The sequence below is a fragment of the Malaya genurostris genome, chromosome 2 (assembly GCF_030247185.1).
Source record: "Malaya genurostris strain Urasoe2022 chromosome 2, Malgen_1.1, whole genome shotgun sequence".
Lineage (NCBI taxonomy): Eukaryota > Metazoa > Arthropoda > Insecta > Diptera > Culicidae > Malaya > Malaya genurostris.
In genome coordinates, this window is record NC_080571.1 from 31,768,877 (window position 1) to 31,790,140 (window position 21,264).

The 21,264-nt window shown below is 37.4% G+C and overlaps 1 protein-coding gene across 7 annotated transcripts in view; it reads left to right on the forward strand.

Annotated features, from left to right (window-relative positions):
• Positions 1-21,264, forward strand: part of LOC131432644 (uncharacterized) — a 638,754-nt gene that overhangs the window by 495,336 nt on the left and 122,154 nt on the right. For all 7 annotated transcript variants that reach the window (XM_058599051.1, XM_058599052.1, XM_058599053.1 and 4 more), the window contains 2 exons: positions 4,951-5,060; positions 12,543-12,708. In XM_058599051.1, coding sequence (XP_058455034.1) covers positions 4,951-5,060; positions 12,543-12,708 — 276 coding nt within the window. The remainder of the gene's footprint in view (positions 1-4,950; positions 5,061-12,542; positions 12,709-21,264) is intronic.

Genomic DNA, 21,264 nt, shown 5'->3' on the forward strand with positions numbered 1-21,264 from the left:
AAAATAGTCAAAATAGTCAAAATAGTCAAAATAGTCAAAATAGTCAAAATAGTCAAAATAGTCAAAATAGTCAAAATAGTCAAAATAGTCAAAATAGTCAAAATAGTCAAAATAGTCAAAATAGTCAAAATAGTCATAATAGTAAAAATAGTTTAAATAGTAAAAATATTAAAAATAGTAAAAATAGTAAAAATAGTAAAAATAGTAAAAATAGTAAAAATAGTAAAAATAGTAAAAATAGTGAAAAAGTAAAATTAGTAAAAATAGTTAAAAAAAAAAGTAAAAATAGTTAAAATAATAAAAATAGTTACAATAGTAAAAATAGTAAAAATAATAAAAATTGCAAAAATAGTCAGAATAGTCAAAGTAGTAATAATAGTAAAAAACTCCGAAACGATGATGACCGCGTTTTTCTGAAAACCAAGTTTTTGAAGTCCGTGATCGCGATTCTTTTTTAACTGGGAACATACTTTCTTGGTATGAAATGCCTCCCCCCAACGTTTTTGAAATTTTTCCATTTTCATATTATGGTAGTTTTTCACCTCAAAATTGGCGGAAAATTTAGCGTAAGATCGCGTTTTTCGATTAAAAATGCCACGAACTGTTAAAAAAATGAAAATAATCATTTTAGAACGACGGAGGTGGGGGAGGGGAAATAACTCTTACTTTAAGTAAGTTTAAGAACATTTTTGATTTCAGAAGTTATCGTGTTCACTGCGCAACGTGATTCTCAAAAAAGGTTTTAGGGAATAATCTGTTACTGCCTTAGTTTTTCAATATTCAGATACGGAAATTTAACTAAATATTCTTCAAATGATAATTTTCAAATGTAAAAAAGTTTGAACAAATTTGCTTTAACTGTTTCTCCGTAAAAAAGGCGTGTGGGTAATGTCAGAGACATAACTGGATGTCGTGAATACGAAAACAACTGACATGTTCCTTAGCACTTCCGAGTATCAATTAGTTGATCAATTGTATGAATTATGCAAGCATTCTCCTTTTTTCACATTTTTCGCAAAAACAAAGAAGGCTTCACTTGATCTCGATTACTGTGAATTTCACACAGCGAATAGTGCACAAATCTAATCAAACAGTTCTAGATTTGCACTAAACTGAGGATATTTACCTTCGATTTGCGAACAACTGATCCTAATAGTTCTTTAGAAAACTTTTAGAGCTATTAGAACGGTTGATTTTGTGTGATGCTCTCCACCGTTGTTCTCTTTTCGTTGTTTTTTCACCAATGCAAACGACTGGCAGCTGTGACGTAATCGCTCTTGTCGGAAGCGAAACTAGCTTTGCAAACGACACAAAATACATTTTCTCGCAGTGGCGGTAGAATCCAAACTGATCCAATTTTTGTTAAGAGGTTTCTTTTTACGTGATTTCGTTTGTAGCTTTTTCACTAATGGGCGGTCCTAACGGCTATAAAAATAGCAGCATATAGATTTTTAATTTAGATTATTTCATTTCGGATTTGCATTTTATTTAAAGAAACTATCCGGATGCTGTACGGGATTCACTCCTGCCTTTCAGAAGGACCAAATTGTGGAACTCACTACGATATTAAACACTGTTCGGAACATTTTCTCGAACGATTTGTTGTACAGCAGCAGATATTTTGTTCTCTTCCACAGAATGCGTTCTGATTGGCTGGTGTTGACATGGGTCAAATGAGACAGGTTTTTCAATAGTGTACTATTAAAATACTTCAATGCTTTTCCTATACACGCCTAAGTTGAAAAATTTCGATTTTATTGGTAGTTAGATTATGTAAATCCTTTCACAGATCACTGAGCTATGAGCTTTAAAAATACGAGAAAGGCAAACGGGCCTTATGAATTATCCTCTTTGATACTCGCTTATACCAAACATTTAAGAAAAGTTTAATTTTGAATTATTTGAGATTATGTCAAACAACTAAATATTTTATCATAAAATTGTGATCATATTTCCGATGGCAAGCATAAAAAATTATGTTGATTTGTTAGATACAACAAGAGATATTAGCGATCAAAAACTTATCACTCTCTCGAAAAGGATAAATTTTGAAAAGGTACCCCATAGTAAAGTAAGTCGTATTCACGACAAAATACAAAGTGAAAATAGTGAAGCGGGTAGAATAGTACAAAATGTTAAATTACGAAAAAAGTAGAAAAGACAAAAACAGTAAAAAACAGAAGATTGTATAAATTTTAAATAATTTTTTCAACTAACTGAATTGGAAAAAACGGTATAATTACAAAACAACGAATAAATGACATAAACAGTGAAAATAGGAAATAGTAAAAATATATAACAAATAAGAAGTGGCGTTTATCCACGAAATAGTAATGATATTGTGAATAGTATAAATAATATTAGTAGTGTAAATGATGTAGTGGGATATAAAAGTTACAAAACTATTGAAAAAGTGAAAGTAACGAAAACAGAAAAAAAATAGCCAACAAGCTACAGAAAATGTAAATAGAAATGATAGTTTATTATAAATAGCAAATTAAGTGAGATAATTCGTAAATATTACAAAAGCAATAAAACTGGTCACAAAAATATTGAAATCAAAACAGATAAATAAGTTAAATTAGTGAAATAAAGCAAGATTGCCAAAAAACTACTCACTAATGTGGTATCCGTTCTGGGGTTTCGTTACATTTCATCAACAGCTTCCGGTGATTCATCTTTCGCCAAAATCGAAGTACAAACAATTCTGTGAATTTTTGATGATTAAATTGAACCCTTCCATTTCCTGAGTTTTCTGTTCACAACCGATATTTGTGATTATTGTGATTACTCGGCCAACTGTTTACGTAATCACTTACTCTAAATCAACAACAACGTTGATTTGCGCAACAAAATGCCGGCAGGTAATCAAATCTCTTTCGGTCCGGCAAGTGAAAGCTATACTCGTACTCCTAGGGAAAGGGCTGCAGTGAAATCCTGCCCAGTTCTGATTTTTATTTCAACCTCATTGTAGTTTGATTACATTTCACACCCACGAGCTGCGGGCGATTGGCTCACGGTGGATCAGATAAATGTTTTATTTTCTTGCCATCAATTTCTACTCTTTTCATTCTTTATTACGGCGCCAGTCCGTGCAGCGTTATTCTTTACGAGTTTCGATCCAATCAAACCTCTAAATATTCGATGATGGAAAGCAGATTGAGCCATTTTCCTTCTCGTGTCTCAATCTCTCTCCCGATACGGCTGCTTACGGTCGTATGCGAGATTCCACTCACATTCTAAGCCCACAAACAGACGAGAGGCTGCATCGAGCCACGTGAGATATGAGGTGGAGAAACGAGAGAGAGAGAGACAGGTTGTAGGCGGGAACTGCTGGATAATTTGTTGAGGAAAAATAGAAAACATTCGCCCATCGGCTTGGGGCTCTGCCCGTACACCGAACTTTGCTTCAATGGAAAGAAAAATGGTTCACACTTTTCATAACTTGGTTCGATTCGACTGTCGGCTGTCTGACGGATGGGAAACGAGTCAATCGATAAATCAAGAAACGAAAAGTTAATTTCACAAAAAGGAAGTCGATAGCACGAAAAGCCATTTGTAAAATGAGAGAGATTTTTATATTTTCGTACATTCCCATTGATTGATGGATTGTGCTTTCGCAGTCCTGAGTGGAGTTTGCAAGTCAAGTTGAAGAAATTTAATTTGCCAAGCTGCTCTTGGCGGAACAAATTAGATGAATCTGGCAAACGATATAACTGCTACGAAAGGATTATTTCGACGGATGTAATAGAGTTTAAAAACTTTGTTCGAAGAAAAAGAATAACGAAAATTGGCCTGGATAGCATTTTCCATCGTTCAAAGTCTCTATCCTGTCCACTCATTCCAATCAGCAGGCTGATGACTTTCAATTGAATTATATTTCATTCAAAAAGGTTAAATCCGTAGCAGTGTAAGGCACAAGAAAAAGTTACCTTCCGAATTGTCCCGAATCCTGTAATGAAACGTAAAGCAGAGATAAGAATTATAATGCTCTTGGAAATGATCTTGCAAGCCTAGTTGCCACCGAAAAGAATGCTTCGTTGGGCGGTCAGTCATTCCTTAAAAGGCTTAGGCTCAGAATCCACTTGCCCCGTTTCTCGAGCACCCAGCAAGACCAATTAAATTTAGCGTGAATAATTCCCTCCTTCTCCGTCCAATGTCCATGGGCGATGTCTAGCGCCATTATTGTTGATGGTTGTTGTTTTCCCCCTTGCAGCACTCTCACCTAATCCCGTGCCAGGAAATCCGGTTCCTTCGTGCCGACATTCAATACGGAATGAAAAACGTTAAATGTTTTTACAAATGTTTCGACAACACTCTATCCGTTAGCTCCCGGGGCGTTCCTCGGTACTTTCCAGAACACGTCCTCCTAATCAGCTTATCTCGCCGGTAGAACGGTTGCAATTGTTCGCCCACTTTCCTGCACGGTTTCGGTACGGTTATGTTTCGGATCTCAGCGACAGCGCTTAAGCGTTTGGCAATAATAAAAATAGGAAAGTTTTTCTCTCGTACCTGTGGGGATAGAAATAATAACAGGGTACATCGTTTGCTTCTGTCTCTGACTTGAGATGTGCAACTCCCCATACCAAAGTTTATCAGCAAAAACAACTCAGAGCATCTCCCCATCGAACGAACCGAACCACATTAAAAACCATTGTTGAACTCCTGCATGCGAACGAAAACCCGTAGATAATAGTAAACATGCTTACATACAAACACACACACACACACGAAGCCACTCAAAACATACATGCATACATCAAGCATAAAAGTAAACACCGTCGATTCACACGCTCACCGCCAGACGACGACGGTGGCACCGTCCTTTGATCGTTGTTCGATGTTTGTAGCTTGTTCATAGTTTATTGCTTTAGTTCCAGCTTTCGGTGCCGGGTGCTTTCACGCAGCTAACCGGAGAATTGTTTTTTTTTCCCTACTTTTTTCTTGCAGAACCATCGCCGCTGTATGAGAACAACCACTACCACGAGGAATGCTTGAGGTGCAATTCATGTGGTCTCAACTTAACCGGTCCCAATCAGAAGAGAGCCAGACGTTTCAAGGTAGGTAAATAATAATACTTCGGTTGGAAGCGAATCGTTCCGTTGTTGGTGCGGTTGTCCGCCTACATTTCTGCTTTGTTTAATCCTATTGCAAGTTTTAGTTTGTAAACTGAAAACTGAAACAAAACTGTATAATCCAGAGAAAGGGGAACCTGTGGGATTTATTTTACCAAGTTGATATTGCACTCTTGGACTCTTGGACTCTTGGACTCTTGGACTCTTGGACTCTTGGACTCTTGGACTCTTGGACTCTTGGACTCTTGGACTCTTGGACTCTTGGACTCTTGGACTCTTGGACTCTTGGACTCTTGGACTCTTGGACTCTTGGACTCTTGGACTCTTGGACTCTTGGACTCTTGGACTCTTGGACTCTTGGACTCTTGGACTCTTGGACTCTTGGACTCTTGGACTCTTGGACTCTTGGACTCTTGGACTCTTGGACTCTTGGACTCTTGGACTCTTGGACTCTTGGACTCTTGGACTCTTGGACTCTTGGACTCTTGGACTCTTGGACTCTTGGACTCTTGGACTCTTGGACTCTTGGACTCTTGGACTCTTGGACTCTTGGACTCTTGGACTCTTGGACTCTTGGACTCTTGGACTCTTGGACTCTTGGACTGTAAATCATGTATCAAAAGTGAATGAAAAACTTAAAAGGCATAACTAGCAAATAATGGAAGTAGTAAATGTAGCAGAACCGATGAAAATATCAGAAATAAACAAGCTTGGAAAGGTAGAAACAGTAAAAATAATGGAATTAGAAGAAATTCCAAGAACAGTGACAATAGGAAATGGTAGAAATTTAAGAACAAATTAGAAACTGCTGCAAAATGCAGAGATAGTAACGAAAATTAAATTTCAATATTCAGGGATTTTCGGGTTTGTTAAAAAAGCACATATTTTTTATCAATCTTCTTCACGTTTTGTCTTCAATGCTTAAATCAGTTCAAATTGTGCTGTCATATCCACTTAGCTTAAACTACTAAGTCGAAGGCGAAACGTGAATAAAATTGAAATAAGTTGTGTGCATTTCTTTAAAACAAAAAAAAAACGATAAATGTTCACATTCTGTGGCCACCAGTAGCAAGTCGTCGCTCGTTTATGCCCGAGACGTCAAGAAAAATATGGATCAGGGTCATTTCACCGAAAACCATTTCGCCGAAAGCCATTTCGCCGAAAGCCATTTCGCCGAAAGGGTTATTCGCCGAAAATTTCGTGATTGGAATTGACTCGAAAGACTAATGAACAATGATAATGTTTACTCCCGATTTTTTGAACTGCAATTGTACTTCTGAAAAAATCCAGTAAGACTTGAATGATTCTTTTATTTTATTTTTATTTTAAAATCCTAAGAACGGAATTCCTAAGAAAACTTGTTGACTTTATTAGGGTATGAAAGAGTAAAAGAATATCAAATACGGCTTCGCCACATCATTTTGTTCGTGTGCAATTCGACCTCAGTACCGCTCATTCGGACCTAACTGAAGTAAAGAAACCTAGCTTTGAATAGACCGGGAAAACGAATCGGTTACAGGTTTGTATGCCAGAGGCTTCCGACGGCGGGTCGATGGCCAACTGAGTTGGCGTTGCCTCAGTCATCTTGGTTTCAGTTATGTGACTGCACCACATAGATTATCCAGGAGATATAAAAACAAATAGATGATTTTGATGAATAACCAGAATAAGCTGTTTTCTAATTCATTATATGTAAACAAAATTACCCTTTCGACGAAATGACCTCTTCGGTGGAACGACTTTAGATGGAAATTGAAAAAAACCTAAGATTTATTTCTTGAATTGCACAACGCTTCGGCCATTTTTGGTGGCCCTTTTCAAGATAAACTGTAGAATTGTGTTTTTATTACATTCCTTTCGTGAAAGGTGGCCTTTCTGTTTCAACAGACAACAGCGAAAAATTAGTGAGCCTAGTGAACAAAATGTGAGACTTATTGATGACGGTTCTGTTTCTCTGCATGCCGGATCTTCGTATCGCACCTTTGATCAACAAATTTGAGAGCGCGTCACCCTGCTTCCCTCCATCTAACGTCACGAAAGCATCGGATGTCGTACCAGCTATATTGATATTTGTTTGATGAATCGTAGATCTGTGGAAGAGGCTTTTGTGCCCTTCCAGAAAGAATCTGCGAGAATAGGGTTGACAATAAACTCTACCAAGACTAAGTACTAAGGTGGCTGGTAGAGAACGGGGTAGCCCCAGCGGTGTAGGATCCGAGTAGGAAATTGATGGGGTACGAAACGAGGTTGTTGACGAGTTCATATGTCTTGGAACACTAGTGACATGCAAAAATGATATTAGTCGCGAGATAAAAAGGTGTGTTTCAGTTGCTAATAGGGCTTTCTACGGACTCCGTAACCAGCTGAAGTCCCGTGGCTTGCAGACATGCACAAAACTTGCTCTATACAAGTCGTTGAAACTACCTGTTGTTCTATACGGCCACGAAGCATGGTCGTTGAAGGAAACAGATGTTCGAGCACTCGGCGTCTTTGAGACAAAAATCCTGCGCTCAATACTCGGCGGCAAAGAAGAGAATGGAGAATGGCGCAGACGCATGAACTGTACCAAGTATACAAAGATACGGGTATTGGACGGCTTATAAAACACGGCAGACTACAGTGGGCTGGGCATGTAGCAAGAATGCCGGAAGAGAAAATGGCTTTCGTGATGCTCAGCAAAGAACCGGGGTAGACCTCACACTCGGTGGCTGTGCGCAATCGAAGAAGATGCACGTGCAACAGAGCGATTGGAGAACGGCGGCTCAAGATCGAGTATCCTGGAAATAATCTACAATTCGATCTGTTATGTTCCGGAGACGGTATGTGCACCATGAAAGTAAAGTAGGCAAGTGAGCAAAATGACATTAACAAAAGTAAGTAATAGTGAGCGGAGGAAATTCTAAAAGCATAAAGAGCACCAAAATCCTGACAACAGAAATTTTAGAAATAGTGCAAACTAACAAAACACTATGAAGCTCAAAGTGTAGAAAAGCAGAGATATTTGAAAAACAAAAATACTTGAAATGATTTTACAATGAGTTATACATATTGATCAACAACGAAAATAGCACAATCGTTGAAGGTAATAATAGTAAAGATAAATAGTAGAGAAAATGTCATGATGATAATTTATTACAATTCTAAAGCAGTTTATTAATTTCGCATAGGAATAGACAAACGAGTGATATTGAAAAAAAAACCTTTTTTAATCCATCTAGTGGTGTAATGATGCCTTTTTCATATTATTTATATTTTCAAAAATATCACTAGAAGATTCTGTGAAGAAATTTTTTTTCTATCTTGAATAAAATAAGAAAATTTCTTTAGAAATGAACTAACATAACCTTTTCAATTTGTAAACAGTTATGTCAAGTTAATAAGAATTTTTCTCTACTTTGCATCGTCGCACTAAATGATTAAACACACTTAACCCTATGAGACTATGAGAACTTTCATTTAAGTATGTTTGTGGAAATCGACCAAACATCATGATTTTGTAATAACACTAATAAATAGGTACAAATTAAATAAAAGGATTAGAAATTTACATATCTTTCATCTGAAAAATTTCTATTTTAATGTGGCAATTCTGCACGCTATACGAAATTGAACAAAGCAAGCTAAGCATCCAAGTAGGACTTGGATGAAATTACACAGTGTATTTAATGGCAATAAGAGCTTTAGTTCGAATAATATTTCGTGAAAATCGGCTGAACCGTTGCTAAAAAATCGAAGTGAGTTTCGTTTTTGGAGACTTTTGTTACTATTATCGGTGCTTTCGGAAGTGGAAACCGGAGACTAGTAGTCCCAAAGTAGTTTTATATATTCACTAACTAACAGGATCTGCAATCTTGAAGAATTTAGCAGTAAGTTTTATGAAAATGTCCACCTCGTTTCGCAATCGCTTCTGAAAAAATACTCAGGAAATTGAAAATTTTCACTAATCGCTCTGTAATACCGGAATCGGAAATCGGACCTGGAGGACTTTTTATATAATTTTAAGACTTTTCATTTGCTTCTTGCTTTGTGAAAATCGGTTAAGAAATTTCCGAGAAAATTGAGTGCGGATTTTTCAATAAATTTGCACATATTTCCTTGTAATTCCGGAACCGGAAGTCGGATCCAAATGAAATTCAGGAAAATTATATGAGACCGTAAGACCTTTAATTTGAAACTAAATTTGTGAAAATCGCTACAGCCATATCTGAGAAAATTGAGTGACATTATTTGTCACACACAAACACACTGTTCAAAGTGAGTGCCAAGTTTTCTCACTGTTGACCTAAAACGAGAACGTGTTGATGATTATGAGCAGTGTTTGGCCATATTTGAACGTAACAAAACGGAATTTTGCGTCGATATGTGACAATGGATGAAACATGAATTCATCACTTCACTACTCCAGAATAAAAAATGATCGTCATCTGAGTGAACAGAAACTGGTGAACCTCGTCCAAAGCGCCCGAAAGCATAGAACAAAATTCTGGTTCCATCAAGACAAGGCAACCAAAACAATGCAAAACTACATAAATTGAACTTTGAATTGCTCTCACATCCACCGTATTCGCCAGATTTGGTTCCCAGCGACTACTGGCTGTTCGCAGATCTGAAAAAAAACTTGCCGGTAAAAAATTTCGCACGAATGAAGAGGTTATCGCCGGAGCCGGTGAAATAGATGGATACGGTGGGTAGTACTACCCAACTGAAAATTCCAAAGGTGGGTAATTACTCACTTGTAGAGAAAAACAATGGTATTATTAATATTATTTATAACGATAAGAGTATTTTTTTTGTAACTCGGAATAATAAATAAAATCAAAATTATAGATTGCAACTACTCAAGGTAGAGCAAGAATGTGAAGATATACAACAGTAAGGTGAGACGTGACAAGGTTCATTTGAGCAAGCAGAAATATGTTAGTAACTGAACTTTCACCTTCTACCAGAAGAGTCGAGCTTAAGCATCTTAATAATGCAAATCACTCGAGTCTCTGGTATGTAAGTACCGAAAGAAATATTTGATCATTGTCTATCCGAAAAAAGAAATGTTACCAGAAGTTGTCACTTTCTGATTGCGAAAGCTTTCTCATACATAATAAGTTCTTCAGAGACTCGAGTGATTTGCATTGAGAAGATACTAAAGCTCGAGGCGAAAGTTAGGTTACTAAAAGATTTCCACTTGCTCAATTGAACCTTGTCGAGTTGGGAATTCAAAATACAGAAAATAGAACCGTACAAACAGTGGTTAGGTTTTGAACAACTACATCTTAACCATTTTTTAACTGTTTTTAGATATACTCATGATTGTTTCAGCTACTTGTTGCCTTTTCGGTCTGAAACTTCAGAGAAAATGGTGGATCCATGTTTCGTCCACTGTGTCATACCAACGCTAGAGTTTTTTTTAATTACGACTAAACAGTGCCGAACAGTTCTCTGGATCGTTAATGCGTTGTGACTTTTGGAAAAGACCATTTTAATGCCCATATTTTTGCGTAAGATCGTATACGCACAATCAGTTGATGTGCTAACCATTTCAGCATATCTTATCATGAATCTCCTTGTGGTAAAGAAAGACACTCGCCCCGGGAGAAACATTTTAAGAGGCGGCAAACCAATCCTTGATACCTTTTGTTTCGCTATTCATCTTTCCGGAGCTCTGCTTATTTTTTTGCTCACTAAACCAACCGTGGGGGCGGCAAATCTTTTTTTTGCCCCGGGCGCCAAATTTCCTCGGTACTCCACTGGCTAAACTGTTTATGGATTTGTTTTGTACGCCGTTCGATAGGCACGGGACACGTTTTGAACTGAAATCAACTGTGGTCTCGTATTCGAGGAAAATCAGCATGCTCTCAATCATGGAGTACTGGAAGAACGAGTTCTGCACCTTCCATCATCATCCTCAACGAATTAATCGGTCAGGATAACAAAAATTCTCAAGGAAATAATTTCGAAAATTCTCAGACACAAATAAGTTTATACGGAACACAAAAGACTGCTGCCTTAATATTCAAAACAAATATTGGCAGTGATTTTGACACTGGTTGGGTAGTCCTATGTCAACAGCTCGAAAAACCCCGTAGTAGTTTTTTGTCGTATTAGATCTTTAAATGCACAATTTTGATTCAAGACAAAATACCGAAAACGCTTCAAACTTCGAATTCATGCAAAGTTATACCGAAACAAAATATTATAAGAAAATCTTGGTTTCTAAGGGATAAATGTCATTTCCATTAGAATTAAGGAATACTTCGAAATAGTGAGTCGTTCCCGCCGTTATGAAAATTTACCCACCTGGGCTTGACATGTTTCACCGGCCCTGGTTATCGCTCAAACTGAGGAATATTTTGAGGCAAAAGATAAATCGTTCTACAAAAGTGGCATTGCAATGTTAGAGCGGCGCTGGAATGATTGCGTTGCCCTTGATGGAGATTACGTTGATGAATAAAGTTAGTTTTGAACAGAGCATTTGGTTGATGGAAAACTACAGTTTCTCATTCGAACCGTTGGTCCTCCAATGTGCGCAACGAATAAATCCATTGGGCACAAAACAATGGTCAAATGACTAACACTTTCGAGATAAAAATGTTCATTTTACTCTAATCTTGTAGTGATTTCTCTTGATAAAATACACGACACTGATACAAACCATTTATTTTTGGCAGTGTTCTTGACAGATGTCCGTGTTTTTTTTTTCAGGATGACGTGCGAGGTCAGACAAAAATTGCGGTGGTTTCATCCTTTTCCGTTTACGTTTAAAAAATATATGATAATTGAATTGAAACATTCACTGACCTACTTCCTCTGTCCAGTGGAGCATTTTGTTAAGGCAGAAGACTTATGTGTTCCTAATAATACCATCATGCATCGAACTAACATTCCTTCTCAATCTACGGAAAAGCTAAGCGTCTGTATTGGCCAGCACTCAAAGATCAATGCGGTTTGTACAATCGGAAACATATTGTAATTTTCAAGCACATTGCTTGCAACCACAATTGATCCTGATCGGAACATAGCGAACAGCAGAAAACGGCATTGCATATCGGTCGGTAATTAAAATCAAAAACGTAATTAAAACAAAAACTTTTTAATTACCTCAACGTTTGCCGTATTTTGTGCAATGGCAAAAATTCATCACTAGCCATTGCTGGCTAGTTTTGTTTTCGAACAACAAAAAATAGTTATATTTATGGTTTTCCGCAAGCTTATGTAAACTTTTCTTCAAACCGTAGTGTTTTTTTTTGCTATCTGCAGAACACATCGCACTGCGGATCGCAAAATAAATAAATTTTTATCGCAAGGGTTATTTTGAAATGCCTGTAATACATTCGACATGTTCGCGATATTGAAGGATAAAAAAAATGGCTCACACACAACACGTGTCCTATATTTGCATTTGTTGATAAACCAGAAATCCACAAACAGAAACCAATTGACTTTTCACCCGTCTCTTTTTTTTCTTATTTTCAGAACCAAATTCTGTGCGATCTGCACTTCGCAGACGTCGCCCTGATGGAGTGTTCGGATTTTATGCAGCAACTGCGCAGCTTTAAGCCACAATCGCTCGGATGTGCAGTGGCCCGACGGAAAAGTTCCACCACGTTGATCTTTCCGCTGCCACCGCAGGCATGCTCAGGTAAGTCCCAATTCCCCATCGACTGGTCCGTTTGTCAACTGTGTCAACACCAGAAAAAAAAAACACCACCACTGGAATCAAATCAAGCCCGAAATCAATCGACTGCCCGGATGAACGGGTTTTGCGTTCCCCGAAGCGATACAAACCGAACCGGTTTAATTGGATCCGGACCGGGCAGCTTACCGAAGTGATTTTCGATCGAACTAATTACTGAACTTATTTATTGTCCCCCGGTGGAAAATTAAATGAAATGAATATTGAGCTTCGGGAAATTTCTGCACGACGTTTCCATAGCTTTTCTCGTTGCTTCCACTTCAGAATTTTATTGAATCGTTTGAATTTCATTTAATTAAAGAAGAAAAAAATGTGGTGCTAGACATAACGAAACATTTCCAAACAAACTTCCTGGAACGCCATTCATAGCGAATGCACTTCACAGCAAAGTTCACGTTTTTGTCGTTTCCCAGAAACTCACAACACAACGGTGTCAAAACGATGCGGCTTTGTGACGTGTAAACTTTAGGGGAGCAAAAAAAACTGCTCTTATTACCGCACATACTTTCCGCATATAGATGGCTTCTTAACTTTAGCCAACCGGTGCACTCTCACCCACACCCACACCAATACCCCACTCGTCACCCGTCCGTAGCTCATCAATCAATCTGTTTTAGAGCGATTAAGAGGAAAAGTTTCACTATTCCAGCGCCAGCAGCTGTCTTGTTTTGCGTCGTTGTTGGTTGTCTTTTACGAGCGGCGGCGGCGGCGTCAGGATATCGGATGGATGAATCTATCGTCTCGGGTTTGTGGTCTGATGGGTGGGGATGTAGAATCCCAATGAATGCTTGAGTCATCTCAACTTAGCAGAGATAGAGAGAGAGAGAGAGAGAGATAGAGAGAAAGAGTGATAGAGAAACACTGTCTACCTAGTGGACGCCATCATCATCATCAAGATCGTCCTCGTCGTCGTCGTCGTCGTCGTGGTCGATACCGAGAGGCTAAATGGCGTGCGGTGGACGACAAGTTGATGATGAGAAAACTTTTCTTTCAACCGGTTCCGATGTTGTTTGTTGCCTTTTCTGGTGGTGGTTCGATAGTAACTTAGGCGTCTCGAACGACAGCATGAAATCGAGTGGCCCCAATCGGAAGGTAAAAGTTTGCTTTTATTTTCAATCCGCGAGCGTGTCAGCTATCGGCCTTTTTCCAGAGGTTAACGGAAACAACCCTCCTCGCAATCCGTGTCGCACTCAGGAAAGTTCATGACAAGCTGCACTTTGGAATGGGTATAGCGTGATTGGTAAGTCGATGTCTTTCACCCTCAGCCTACCCGCACATAGGGTCAGAGGGGAACGTGCCATTTGAGCAAATTTCTTCTGATTCTTGGTGACACAACCATTTGTTTTGCACGGTTGAAAAATGAATGATTTCAAAAAAGGAGAATGTACCTTACTTTCTATAAATACCTTCTTAATAGCTTCTGAGTTCCAAAAAGTATATGTGCTCGTAACGTAAAGACTGTCCAGGAAAGTACGGACGCAACCACAAACCGCTACCATTTCGCAATGCTTCAGAATCTGTCATTTTTTATGGCTGCGTCATGTTGTTTACACTCTTCTCTAACCACTTGTGCAGTTGTTTATTCGTTTTCATTAGTTCGTTTCGAAATGCATGGACTTTCAGCAGAACAACGTCGAAAAATTGTGCACAAATGATGCACAGAACGCGGACTGTCACTGAGAAAGATAGCAAAAATGAAAGGAATAAGTGAAAAAGGCGTACGAAATGCAGTCAGGAAGTTCGGTGAGGATAACACCTTTGAGGATAAACCGAAAACGGGTCGAAAAAAGGTCCTGCTAACCCTCAGTTGGATAAACGTATACTGAAGGCGTTCGAGCAAAAGAAGGAGGTTTCAGTTCGGGATGTGGCCAAAAAAGTTGGCACTTCGAAGTCAAATGTTCTTCGTGCTAAAGAACGTTTGAAACTTGGAACCTATAAGAAGCAGAAACAACCAAAACGTAGTCCGAAATAAGAAGCATCGATCAGGCCGAGGGCTCGAAAGCTGTACAATACGATTTTTGCTGGAAATTTTAACCGCATAATCATAGACGACGAAACCTACGTGAAACTCGATTACAAATCCTTGCCGGGACCAACATCGATTGAAGTCGAAAAATTTGATAAGAAAGCTATGGTCTGGCACGCAATTTGTAGCTGCGGTAAGATTTTGAAACCCTTCATCACCACTGCTTCAATGAACAGCGAAATATACATCAAGGAATGTTTACAACGACATCTACCCATGATTCGAAGCCACAAGGATCCTATTGTCTTCTGGCCAGATCTTGCTTCTTGCCACTACTCGAAATCAACGGTTGGATGGTATACTACCAAAAATGTCACTTTCGTCGCAAAAGACATGACTCCACCAAATAGCCCACAACTTCGACCAATTGAGGAATTTTGGGGCATTAACGAAGGCACATCATAGGAAACAAGTCTCGTCAGCCAAAAGCATTCAACATGCGAAAAAAGTGTCAAAACTTGTCGCCAAGAAGTCTGTACGGAATGTTATGAGGCACGTTCGTAAGAAGGTGTGCCAGCTAGTCTACAATGGCTAAGTAGCATATGTTGAGAATAATATTCTATTGTTGTAGTCTAATATTATCAGTATATCGAATAAAATTTGAATATCTAACACTTGTGAATTATTTACAGCGAAATCAAAGTGCGTCCATACTTTCTGGGACAGTCTTTATCAATCGTCGTTTTATTTGTCATCGATGATAGGAGAGTTTAAGTTTGAGTTTTGGGAACTGAAAGATTTCTAGCTTCGATAATGTAATGATTCAAATTATCAATTGCTGTGTCGATGTTCGCAGAATTTTCTAAAATAGTTTCATGATCCACATGATTTTCAATGTGAGATCTGTAATCCAACCAATTAGCTCTATAATAGTTGAATATAGAACTAATTGGATTAATTAAAGCTTCGTTGGAAAGTCTGAATGTTACTGGAAGATGATCTGAGTCAAAGTCAGCATGTGTAATCGGTTCACTACAAATGTGACTTTGATCCGTTAGAACCAGATCAATTGTAGACGGGTTTTTCACGGAAGAGAAAAAAGTCGGATTACTGGGATGAAGAATTATGAAGTAACCAGCTGAGAGTTGATTATGAAGTATTTTACCATTACTGTTATTTTGCCTACAATTCCACTGGACATGCTTAGCATTTAAGTCCCCTATTACGAAAAATTTCGGTCGATATCTTGTGAGTTTTTGCAGATCGCCTTTAAAGAAATTTAATTGTTCGCCGGTGCATTGGAATGGCAAATATGCTCCAGCGATGAAATAAATTCCCTTCCATGAATGGTTTCAACTTCGATTCCCAAGCTTTCAATAACTTTAGTATTGAAAGAAGGTAAAATTTGATGTTTAATTTGCTGTTGAACAAAAATGGCAACTCCACCACCCATTCCAGTAAACCTGTCAAATCGATGAACCACATAATGTGGATTACTTTTCAATTTGACATTTGGTTTAAGAAAAGTTTCTGTCACAATGGCAATATGAATTTTGTGAACTTTGAGAAAATTATAAAATTCATCTTCACTCGATTTCAAAGATCGAGCATTCCAATTTAAAATATTCAAATAATTATTTAACATCACTGTTAAATTTTAAATTTATTATAATATTATTTGCAAATTGCCATCCGATTTGAAATGCTTCAAAAAGTGATGAAATCGAATTCATTCGGATGATCATTTGAAAAATTTGGTCTTGTAGGTAGATCATTTTATTTTCAGTTATATCGCCTAAATCAACTTCATTTAAAGAAGCGAATGGCATTGAAGGAATATTTGTAGGTATACTGCCATTAGAACTGCCATTAGAAGAAGATGATTTGGCCGATCTACCTATTAATAAATTGTTTTCGTTAGAAGATGAACTGCAAGGCGTCCTGTGTTTTGATTATTTATATTAGACGAATTAAGTGGTATATTTCTACCTGTTATACTAGCATAAGTGACATTAGAAGAAGATGATGACGAGGTCGATCTACCTGTCAATAAATTGTTTTCGTTGTTGGCATTTGTAACGGTTTTTTGATTTTCAGGTATGTTCTGTAAAATAAAGGTTGTTGATTTGTCTTGTTGTCTAAGCGAAAGAGCGTTTAAAATTTTTTCCCTGACAGAACATTTCAAATAATTGGATTTATGATTTCCAGCGCAATTTGAACATTAAAATTTATCAGTGGTTTCATTCATTGGACAAACGTCTTTCGAATGCGATTTACCAAAGTTTTCAAATTGTTTACGTCACTTCGATTGAAGTTTATAAGGTAAAGTTCATGGGAAATTCCAGAGCGTGGTTTAGAAGTACCATTCGCTCTTTTTTCATAAGTATTTCTTGGGAAGGGGGAAAACCAAGCAATTCGTTTAGTTCATTTTTAATTTCATCAGTACTCTGATCATTTGATAAGCCTTTCAAGACAGCCTTGAAGGGTCTGTCTGATTTTATATCATATGAATAAAATTTATGAAGTTTCTCGGACAAATATCGAATAAGACGTTCGTAATCTTCCAAACCATCAACCAAGACTCGACATTCTCCTATTCGTCCGATTTGAAATGAGACTTTTACTTCCGGGAGAAAAGTAGAAAGCTCAGTACGGAATGCTTTGAAGTCGGAAATCATCACCGTCACTGGTGGCATAGATTGTTGTTTCTTCCCAGAACGACAAGCGTCAATTTTGGGAATTTTTGAAGAATTTTCTTCTATGTCGCTACAATCGGATTCAGGAAGAATCTCGTAAATATTGTTAAATATTGAATTATTTTTAGCCTTAGGCTTGTTGCCTTTCCGGTTGGACGCAGGCATTTTTGAAATGAATGAAATTTTGAATTAAATTAACTAGGCTAAATTAGTCTTCGATTAGACTCCTAGTTTGAAAAAGTCTTGATGAAGACTGATTTTTGTGGTAGTCTTAATAAAGACTGATTAGTTCGAAGAATAGTTCTTTGAATAGCTAGCCTTAATAAAGGCTGATTAATTTCTTAGTCACTCTAATATCACTCTTTGTATCACTTAGTCACTCTAATATCACTCTTTGAATAGCCTTGAGAAAGGCTGATTAATTGTTAGTCTTTGAAAAGACTGTTAGCCTTGAAAAAGACTGAAGCCTTGAATCAATGAAACTCTAGGTAGCCAGAAAAAATTTCCAGGAACCAAGAGCTATACGCGTGGGGTGTGATCGACTGTTCAACACCGACTGGTGAATATTGACTTTCGTACCGAGCTCTCTACGGCTTAGTGTCACTTAGTTCGTTTGCGCGCATATGTGCTTGTGAAAAAAATATGCTTTTCATTTTTCTAGAGATGCCAAGAGCAATTTTCTCAAGCTAATACTCCGAATCGAAAGTGTTTTGCACAAGTAATTATTCAATTTTGTCTACACCCAAGCTAGATAAGTTTCCGAGACCACCAGTAGCAATAGCCAATAGTTCATTAGAAATGTCTTATTAGGTGAATTGAATTAGGTTTTACGTAAAGTTTTCTTAAATGAGTTATCGTTTTTAATTTCTTATTGAATGTTAACGTTAAATGAAGTATTTATGATATTTTCAATGAAGACGGCTTCGACCAAATTCGATGCCTAATTAGTCAATCACGATTTCATTCGGATAGCAGCTTAATTCCTTAATTCTTTTATGCATTAAACCAAGTTACACTAAGTTAGTAACTACTTTATATCATAAGGGGGAATATGAAATAATGAGTTGAAACAAATGAACGTTGAACTAAAAAAAATAAAACAATAGCTTTCTGTTATTAATGCGAGTTGTTCCGGTATATTTCATGATTCTCTATCAACAATACCATACAAATGAAGGCATAGCTTCATTTTTTTTGGCATGCCTCCCAAAATATTGCTATTCAAGCTCATGATTAATGCATTCATGTTAAGGATTCTCATCCTTCTCTTTTCGGCTGTAGTCGATTACCCGTCGTAATCGTTCCGTAACGTACCGGAGCTGGGCTGCAGTTTCTTGATTTATTACGTATGTACGTCACTCAGGAAACCACACTCTCGTCTTACGGTGGCTTGGTGATGTCGGAATGGTGGCGCGTGCTAAAACCGGAAGACCACAGGAACATGTATGTTTATGCGTACGGAAAATGTAGGTTGACAGATAATTCACCCCTAGGAAATCAAATACCCGGAAAACAGCACTTACTTGGGTCCTGACATTCACACATACACACACGGACACACAACCACATGTCGGGTTTATTATATTTCTTCGGATTTTTCCATTACACTTCAATATTTATGCATTGGTTTGTCAGAAAGTGACGGTAGAATAAGTGAAAAGCAAGTGGAGCATTTTCCGTGAGAACTACCGGATTATTGTTCCGTGTCGATCTTTTATCCCGATTGTCATGAAGAATAGTTCCATTTCATTCGTTCACACATTCCATTGAATTTGTTCTGAGTAAGGGAAGTAAACCATCTTTTTTTTATTCGTATATGAGAAGGAGTGCTCTTCTGATCGCATTGGCCTACAAGTTTTTTTTTTGTTCGGGCTTCTATAGTATCTCTGCAAAAGCTAACCGCTAATGAAATAAATGCATTACGCCAAAAGCAGTCTTCCTGTGTTACCTTTTTTGTTCTGCCATAACACAAATTAGAGGGAAGTGAAACTCACTGCATTATTCACGTGAAGAAAAAATTACGACCCATCTCTCGGTTGGATTGGGTACTGATGCGAAGCTAGCCTGGAATGTTGTTGGAAAATATGTTGCCACGTCTAAATAAGTGAAATTGCTACCGGTACGAGGCCTATTAGGAACGGAAACAATAGAAATATTGAGTTTTACAATGGAGACTTCTGTTAATAAATGTATTCTTGAAATACGTACATGCACAGTTCGAAAAAAAAACCCTGTGTTTTTACATCTTATTAGATGCACATAAGTGGAGCATCGCAGTTCACACATATTTACGTGGAAGAGCATTTAATATTGTGTTTAAAATTTCATGACATGAAATTCATTGAAATAAAAAAAATAATGAATACTGATAGCAACCGCCGAAACTTGAACCGAGAATTATTCGATCGACAAGGACGTCTGTTAATCGACTGAGCCACATAAGCACATATCTGCTTGGCTGGTAAAATTTAAATTCATGCAGTCGCACCTACCTTCAGAATGCAAATTACAGTCGAGATCAGTAGAATTCAAGCTAATCTAACATTAAGTCATTACAAATGAAATTTTCCTTCATTTGACGAATTAGATCTTTATGAATTACTTCGTATGATTAAGTCACCTGTAAAATTAAACTATTTTTTTGTGTGTGCAATTTGAAAATATTCTCACTTTTTCCGATTTGTGTACAAATTTACGTTACAGTTTCAAACTGAAAGTTTTGGTTACATTTTGTTTTTAATTTGATCCACATCATTACAAAAATCCAGATCTGCAGTTCCAGAATCCATGTTCAGAATTCATTGTTCAAAATTCGGTTCAAGAATTGAGTTCTAAAATTCAGTTACAAAATTCAGCTCTAGAATCCTGGTCCTGAATTCAGATTTATGATTCAGGTTCAGAATTCAGTTTCAAAACCTTGGTTAAGAAGTGCCGAACTCAATTTCAGACTTCATTTTCGGAATTCAGGTTTAAAACTCAATTCTTAAATTCTCCCATAATTTAGTCCCGAATTGTAATTCCTGACATCAGCTTCAGAGTTTAGTTAGTCAATTTAGTTCCAAAATTCAGTTCCCGAACTCAATTTCGGACACCAGGTTCAGAATTCAGGTGCAAAATCCAGTTCTAGAACTCATTTTTAGAATCCAGCTTGAAAATTCAATTTTTGAATTTATTGCAAGGATTTAGTTTCTAATTTCAATTTCAGAATTGAGCTCCATAATACATTTCCCAAATTCAGTCCCAAAATTCAATTCCATAATTAAATCCTAGGATTCTGTTTTAGAATCCAGTTCAAGAATTTAGTTCCAGAATTAAGATTCAAATCTCACATTCAGAGTTCTGTTATAGAAACCTGGATCAGAATTTAGATGCAGAATGTAGTTCCAGAAATTATTTTCGGAATCCAGAGTTAAACCGAATTGCTGAATCTATTTTCAGAAATTTGTTCTGAATCCAGTTCCAGTTCTCAGTTTCAGTTTCAGAAGTCAGTTCTACACCTCAGTTCCCCCAGTTCAGTTCCAGAATCCTGCTCCAGAAAAAAGATTCAGTACTCACCCTTTAAAAATTCTGTCCCAGCAATCTGGTTCAGAATCCAGCTACAAATCCAGTTCCAGAACTCGTTTTCAGAATCCAAGTTTAAGACTCCATTCTTGAATCTATTTCCAGAATTTAGTTTAAAGCAGAGGTGGAAATAAGCCCATTTTGCGCTTGAAAATGTGAATCAAGATCTCCGATTGTGAATCAAATAACCGAATACAGTGAATTAAAAAATTTGATAACAAAACTAATACTGCGATTATTTTTTAAAATGTGGGGACTGTATATTACACAGAGTAGCAG